Here is a 7,816-nt window from a genome sequence, read left to right as displayed (position 1 = left end):
CTTGCCCATCCTGGGGAAGGAGGGAGAATCTTTCAGCCAAGGGGTGAAACCCAAGACCGAAGTTTTTTCTTCCTCAGTAGGTTGTGTAGCAAAGGAAACATGGCCATTCATATTTTATTTCTTTCTGACTAGCTTGCCACAGATGACTGTGACAAGAAAAAGCCCCTCTCCCTACGTTTATCTATCCTATTGGTCCAGATGTGATCTCAGGCATTATTGGTTACAGGCTAGGGGAAGAGAATTATTACTCTAACAATTTAGTATTTTTCCCCTTTTTTTCCTTAAAGCCTTGTACTGTGTTGCATTTGTTTGCCTATTTAAGTAACATTGAAAAACTTTTAATCAAGCATTAATTTTAACCCAATTTCCTGTCTCTCTTGAGGAGAAAGAAGGGAGAGCTGCTTTTTTTCTTTTTTTTTTTCCTTTTGCTGTTACATTTTCCCAGCCCTGTGGCTGGAGGAAGCTGTGTGAAGAACATGTTCCCACAGTCTCGGGGTCTCCAACAATGACACTTCCGTCTGCAGGCAGGCAGCGGCATGGCCGGTGAGGCTCAGACCACTGCTCTGGGCATTGTGAGCCTCAGCACGTACGCTTGAACCTGTGTTTGGTGGACTTTATATAAAAAGTGCTAAAGCTGAGCAGGAAATGGAGACATTCTTGAGTTTTGTTTTTTCCCCTCTGTTGTTTTTCATTTGTAATCCAAATAATTGCTTTGACAAGAAATACAACTGCCTTTGTTCTCAGCCAGCATGGCAGAGTAACACCAAGTCTGGGTGGAGTTTTCTGCATTAGGAGTGAGGAGTTTTAGTGTCTTGTCAGAGAGAGGTGATGATGATTAAATGGCTCTTAGATGAATAGTTGACTTGTGTCATTGTCTTTCTGCAATTCTGTGGCTGGAGGTTGTAGTTCCTGCTACATTAAAAACTGAATAGGGAAGCTAGTTAGTGTCTGCTTAAGCCCATCTGAGTTAGATATTAAAAGAATAGTTATATTTCTCCATAAACGTCTGAAAGGTGAACTGTGAGTTGTTATTACTGGTTGCTTCTCAATTAAAGTTTAAAAAGGCTGCTGTCCACTTAGCTTCTTTACCATTGCCAAGTATACAGTAATTTAGCAGGTCACAGAGGCATCTTCTTCAGAACTCTTCTGGACTGAGATGACTCTTTGTCTAATAATGAACACGTTCTTGAGAGGTGTGTTTTACCAGTGCCACTGAGATTTCTACAGGAATGGAATAATCAAGAGTGCAAGATTGCAGTTTTCCATTTCAGTTTCAGTCCCAAAGAGAATGATTCCCTGCCGCTATCAGTTTAAACCTGTTGGGACATTTTTACTTCCAAATGAAACTTAATTTTTGTTTGTGATCTTGTTTGCGTAAGTTTCTGTTTAGAAATGTTTTCTTCAGAAGAGAAAATACTTGTCCTCATCACTTAGAAATTTTGTCTGGGTATTAATGCAGTAGAAACAGAAAAGTAAGATCTTACCTTAACAGAGATATACACACGTTGTCTGTTTCAGGGATTTTAGGCATTAATCTCTAGCTCATTTGCATTTCTGTCTTGGTGTGTACAGTTGTACCACGTCTATACTCTAGCACTACATTTTACACCTTTTAACACACACATTTTGCCTTTTTTTTTGGGGGGGTGGAGGGGGGAAGAGGTTGTGTAATATTACCTTAAATTAATATATAAGGTAATTGACTTTCTTATCACTAAATTTTTTTTTTGTTAATCTCTGTAGTAGTGCATTTTGCTTTCTTACCACAGAACTTCAGTATTAGATTGTTCACTTTCTCTGCTGATTTCTTCAAAGGTATTTAAAATAAACGAACAAACAAACCCCACAACTATTGGTGGATTGGTAGAACTAATACTTGCTACATTATGATTTTAACGTTGTTTATATTTTTTTCCCTTCAAGAATATCGATATAACAAACTTCAGCAGTAGCTGGAATGATGGTTTGGCTTTCTGTGCAGTCCTCCATACTTACCTCCCAGCCCATATTCCCTACCAAGAACTAAATAGCCAGGACAAGGTAAGATATTAAAAATCCAATTCCTGGCACTGTGAGACTACATCATTAATAGGAGTTAATAAAGAAGAATCACCAAATTTCAGTTTTCAAAACACCAATGTTACTAGGGTTCATAATTAAACCACTTCTAACTACCTTGATGCTCTTCCTGTTACAAGCTTTTAATATTATGAGAACATTGGGTTAAACAAAACTTTGGAAAAGATAGGACAAACAAGCGAACAAAAAGTTCCTAAGTTTAATTCCAGGCATTTTATTTAACCCAAACAGTTTGAAAGTGGTTTTAGCTCAGGGTTTTGAAGCAAGGAGTGCTTAAGCTTAAAGATTTTAAATCCATCAAGTTTGATTTTTGACACATTTTGTTCATCTCTTTCAATATCACAAGGAAGTTGTTTCATCCTACTTTCTCATACTCATAAGTGAATGCAATACTCTTCTCAAGTGATAGTATCAAACAAAGGTAAACTTGAAGATGTCAAGACTGCAGTTGTCTGTATGTATTCTAGTGTGTTACAATTAGTACCTAATGGTGTGTTATCTGGAGATGATTCATGATAATGCATCCTAAAAAAATACAAGAATAACACATGAAAATATTTATGCTTTTTAAAAGAATAAATAATCTCTTCTTTAGCATTTTTAACTCGGTCATTCTTTACTGACCGATTTTTCAGCTCTATCTTCTGAATGAGGAATTAATACAAATTTTCCATTTTCAAATTACAAACTCCATTTGAAGCAAAAGTAGCAGCATTACTATGAACATTCGTAACACCACTTTACTGTATTATGCTTTAAGTAATACTTCCTTGGCTTCTAACATGTTTTTATATCTCATACAGAGAAGAAATTTCACTTTGGCTTTTCAGGCAGCTGAAAGTGTTGGCATCAAATCTACTCTGGTAAGTTTTAAATGCATACTGAATGAATTATGATCCATTTATAGAAATCAAATTATTTTGTACTTTTGAAAGTTTTTATTGCTTTACACTTAAAAACAGCAGCAGATGAGCTCAGCTAGAGGTTACTGCCCCTGTGTCATACTTGAGTGAAAAACATAAAAGATACTCCCTATCCCACAAAGTGGCTTTGTTTAATAAACCCACTGTCATCAATAACTTAATCTTTACATGGTTTTTGCATTAAGTAGTGGCTGAGATACAGACCTGTAGTCCAGCAGCAGCTGCAGCAAAGGCAATTGTTATAGCCTATAGCAGATAAACTTTTCAGCTCTTCACCAAAACTCATCTCTCAGTATCATAAGAAATAATAATAAAGACAATGTATTTGAGAAATAGTTCTATGATACAACGTTCAAGAATTCATTAATTCTCTCCTGCCTCTGACCTTCTTTCAGATTACTTGGCTTTTTTGGGATTCTGGAGGTAGAAATCAAGCTATGTAATTTGCTCTTTTAGTCAGCATAATATGAAAGTCAGAATTTACTTCTCAAGTTTAGACTTTTAGTTTGTCATCATTGTAAATAATCGTAAGCTTTTGTAAAAATTGTTTATAATAAGCTTTCTTATACAAATTGTAGCTTAAAAGAATTAGTTTTCAACAGTATAGTATTTACTAGAAAAGGAAGCTATCTGGAGGTATGGAATTGGGAGCCTCCCAGCTAAAATTGCCAGTATCAGAAATGATACTGAACTGATACTTCTGTAACCTAAATTCTAACAGAGCTGCCACAGTTGGCAACTAATAATACAACAAAGTCACACATCTTTAAAAATAACACTTGCCTTGATCCTTATCAGTGCTTTTGCCCCCCCAGCATTGTATTTGCTGACAATGGCAGTGCAACTGTTGGGCTTTTGTACTTAGGCATTGTCAGTGATTTGAAACATGGAAGTTTCTTACCAAGTGCTGAGGTAAGAACTAGATTGTGGAAAATAACTGCCACAGTTGTTACATAATTCATCTTCAGTCTAAATGGTTACTGTCTGTCCTTTCATTTTGTGATGTGTGTAATTACAGATGCTCTAAAAAGGAAGAGTGAATAGAATTAAATCTTCTATAGTTCAAATTGTATCCATCTTAAGGATTTAGTTTCTATTTACATACCTACATATGCAGTTTGTGCCATGTATATTTGTGGATTTCTTATTTTCTTTGTCGATGGATGAAGGGTGAAAAAGGGTGTGAAAACTCCTGTGTCTAAATAGTAGTGGTAATGTAAGGGGAAGTTATTTGCTTCCTGAGTAAGAAAATATTTAGCTACTTCCTTGTGGGGAAAAAAAAAAAAAAAAAAAAAAAGACTTTCTCTTTTTGAGTTCTGGAGGCTCCTGGACCCAAAGGTAACAAACCAGAACCTGACAGTAAACAAAAGTTGTTAGAAACTACATCACTCTGTTTTCCTTTGTACATGTGCTGAAAAGGGTAGATCAGACTTTTGTTTATGCTGCTCATTCACTTGCAGTCTGGTGGATTGTTACTATGAAACAGGTGAACTGGCCAATCAGTTAGACACAAACGCATGGCTTTGTATCTTGGATATACCCCAATTGGTAGGAAACCAAAACTTCTTCCTTGCCTCTTTACTCAAAAATACATCAAAAGTAATCTAAAGTTCAGTAGTCTGCTGTAAAAAGGGATTCAATTAATTATTGAAGACTCATAGCCTGATGGGAATTTTGGACTTTAGCTTAGGTTAATATCTGAGCCTTGATTCTATGCTCACAGTTTCTAGGTAGGTTGCATTGACTTTGAGGCTGGTGTAGGGGGTATGTGAACACTAAAGACTTGACTATTGTATTGTTGTACGAAGTGGGGGACAACTCCAGCATGCACAGCATTAGACATTTCAGTCTTAAGTCAACAAAATATCTATCTACAGATATGCTATTCATAGCTGTTTACCTTTTCTTAGTAATACAGAGATATATTGAAGAAAACAGAGCTTTCTTCATCAGTGCTTTAAATTGTGGAAACTTGACGGATTTACCATTCCCAGGAATTTGTAAAAACACTACCACATTGCTCACAAGGCTGTCATTCCTGATTTTGACCAATCTGTTTTCTGTGACAGGACATCAATGAAATGGTGCGAACTGAGCGTCCAGACTGGCAGAATGTCATGCTGTATGTTACAGCAATTTACAAGTACTTTGAAACCTGAAACCCTAATAATTCAAAAGATCCATGGGATAGAACCAACTTGAGTTACCAGATGGAAACCTTACTGAATGCTAATCCCTATTTCACTGAAAACTGGCAACATTTGAGTCCCCTCAAACTTCAGTGACGCTATCCTGGATTGCCTCAGAATGCTTCAGCTACTAAGCCTGGAAATACTTGTTTAAAAGCAAGAACTTGTTGCCACAGTACTTGGAATAACCCAAGTTGTTAAGCTATTCAGATTAATTATGTAGCCTAAAGAGTCTGGACTACTTATGTGCTGCCTTTCCAGCCAGACTTCCTGAAGCTTTCTTTCCTAGGAGAGTAAGATGAATTGATCCTATAGGATATAGCAAAGATAAAGGTCTGAGAAGGAAAAGGATAACATGGCACCATATTACTAAACATTCTGTAGCATCGTGATACCGGAGAGTCTGAATATTCTACCCACAGCATATGGCACCCCAATACAGTAGAGTTCTCGATGGTAATTTAGTTATTGCCTTTACAGCTATTTTCCCTCCTTTTAAATGTGCACAGTATTCTAGGAAAACAAGCTTTTATTCCTAATGACAAATTGAGTGGAAAAGTGCTCTCAATACCTCGAAAAATTTGGCACAGAAGAACTCTTCATTCTAAAGCTTCATTATAAGCCTACCTCTGTCACAGCTATGTGGCTTCCAACTTTATGGATTGTAGAGACTAGCACACACAGCTCCTGGTTTTCAGGGTATGCTGTACTTCAAGGAATCTTTCCAAACTCCCTGTGCTTCCATTATAACAGAAATGAATCAATAATCAACTGTTGCATGGCTTGTTCTTCCCACTATTCCTCTCTTGTCTGTATAGCACACACAGCTACCCCAGGCTTTACAGCAATATGAACATAGGTCATGGATTTCTGTGATAGAATTCTGGAACTGGGATAGCATTTCCTCTGCAGAGAAGATATTTTCAATAAGATGTAATAATGAAGTAGTTTGTCTCAAAATCCATCTTTGCCATGTTTTCTGTGTGGTTTTCATTGATCTTGTACATCCTCATCTGTCTGGCAGAAAGTGAGACATTCTCTGACAAGAACTATGGAGGAACTGATGTAATGTGTATACGTCCAGTAGTGAATATTGCGTGGATATGACTCACTGTCACAAGGAAGAAACTGAGAAACTTTAGTCTGCTCAACTTCTATTTTCCTAAAATGTACCTGAATTCATGTAAATGTACCTAACAGTTCTCGGGCAAAAGAGTTCAAGTGCCTTAGTGATCATTGAATTGATAAATCCTGGCACTTCAGGGCCTTGTATGGAATGTTAATAGCTCAGAATGATTTCATATATCCATTTGTAATAAGCTGTTTGTTGAAATCTTGTTTGTCAAATCAAGGGAAGACTTCACTCTATTATTGCTTCTGCCTCTTATTTTTCTGAATACTTACCAGTAGTTAATCCACAGTTGAACATCTCTCATTAATATTGAGCAGAAGCCTACTTTAGAAGCGAGTTCTGTAACGTCTGCTATTTATAAGCACTTGTTCTTTCAACACAGTAAGCCTGTTATAAAGGAAATGAATCTGCCATTTCTGTGGTGCTCTTATGACTGTTAAGGATGTTAACGCAGTGAATGCAGCTGTGCTTGGCATCCATGAAACTTCATCATGGTATAAAAGCACAGATTTAACTCAAAATTGTTGCCAAATCCAAAAACCTATCATCTGAAGAGTAATAATTCAGCATGTCTCTAGCAGCTAGCATTGTGTAAAAATATGTGCTTACACTATGTGCCTGTGAGAATTATGAAAAGTTGCAACATAACTACTTAATATATGCTGAAGGACTTGGGAGAAGTTTTCAGAGCAGCAGGGTCTCATACACACTTACAGTTCTTTAGTACCCTAAAAGTAGCTAGATATTTTCAGATGATTCATTAGTGCATTTGAAGAGCAAATGTAATGTAAAGACAATTCTTGCAAGAGAGGCTTCAAGAGAAAATTCTTCATTAACAGATTTTTAATAAAAGTCTGAAATACAAATTCCTCTCCCATATATGTCTTCAAAAACTGTCGTTTACTTCATTTCTTCCAGTAAGTTTCAATAAGAATAGTCTTATTGAAAATGCATATTATTGCTGTCTCACATTCCATCTCCTACTAATAAATTCTAGGTTTTGCCCATTTGTGTTCAAAAAACTTTCTATTCATCCTCTGGACAGACTTCCTTATCTATGATTGTCTTATTCATTGCCTTTGATTTAAAGAAAATATTTTTCTGATGAAAAGGAGAGCATTTCTTGCTCTAAATACACTCATGACCTGTTTTCTTAAGGTAATTTGAGCTTTAAGCTTAATTTTTTCTGTCCACTGGTCAACTTCATTTACCTAGTATGCTTTATTAGTCCTTAACTGAAATAACATTAGTAGTATCACCATTTGTAAAAGGGGAGATCACATTTCCCAGATACTTTCTGTTAAAAAGATTAACTGCTAGTCTTCATAAAGAGAGGAAAAAGAAGTTATTAGTAATTATAAACATTACCTCGTTTTCAACTTCAGAGCTCTGTAAACTTCTTCTTGGTGTGATCTGTCTGATAAACCTCTGTAAAGGAATATTGGGCTTCATGAAGAGTGTTTTCTATAATGATATATCTGAGCCTTTACATA

The 7,816-nt window shown here is 36.2% G+C and overlaps 1 protein-coding gene across 1 annotated transcript; it reads left to right on the top strand.

Moving 5' to 3' along the window:
• Positions 1-536: 536 nt before the first annotated feature.
• Positions 537-5,626, top strand: LOC104411165 (cytospin-A-like). The gene is made up of 4 exons (XM_010021521.1): positions 537-572; positions 1,924-2,040; positions 2,883-2,942; positions 5,072-5,626. The coding sequence occupies exons 1-4, from the start codon at positions 537-539 to the stop codon at positions 5,159-5,161; spliced, it is 303 nt and encodes a 100-aa protein (XP_010019823.1). The 3' UTR covers positions 5,162-5,626.
• The last annotated feature ends 2,190 nt before the right edge of the window (positions 5,627-7,816 follow it).

The sequence above is a fragment of the Nestor notabilis genome, unplaced genomic scaffold (genome assembly GCF_000696875.1).
Source record: "Nestor notabilis isolate BGI_N333 unplaced genomic scaffold, ASM69687v1 scaffold23549, whole genome shotgun sequence".
NCBI lineage: Eukaryota > Metazoa > Chordata > Aves > Psittaciformes > Psittacidae > Nestor > Nestor notabilis.
Note: the sequence above shows the minus strand (reverse complement) of the source record. Positions and strands in the feature narration are given on the sequence as shown.

Bases quoted from the DNA above. Each gene is read 5' to 3' on its own strand.
- LOC104411165 (XM_010021521.1), top strand. From the start codon at position 537: ATGGCCGGTGAGGCTCAGACCACTGCTCTGGGCATT. The intron at 2,041-2,882 runs GTAAGATATTAA...TATCTCATACAG, and splicing joins AACTAAATAGCCAGGACAAG to AGAAGAAATTTCACTTTGGC. The intron at 2,943-5,071 runs GTAAGTTTTAAA...TTTCTGTGACAG, and splicing joins TTGGCATCAAATCTACTCTG to GACATCAATGAAATGGTGCG.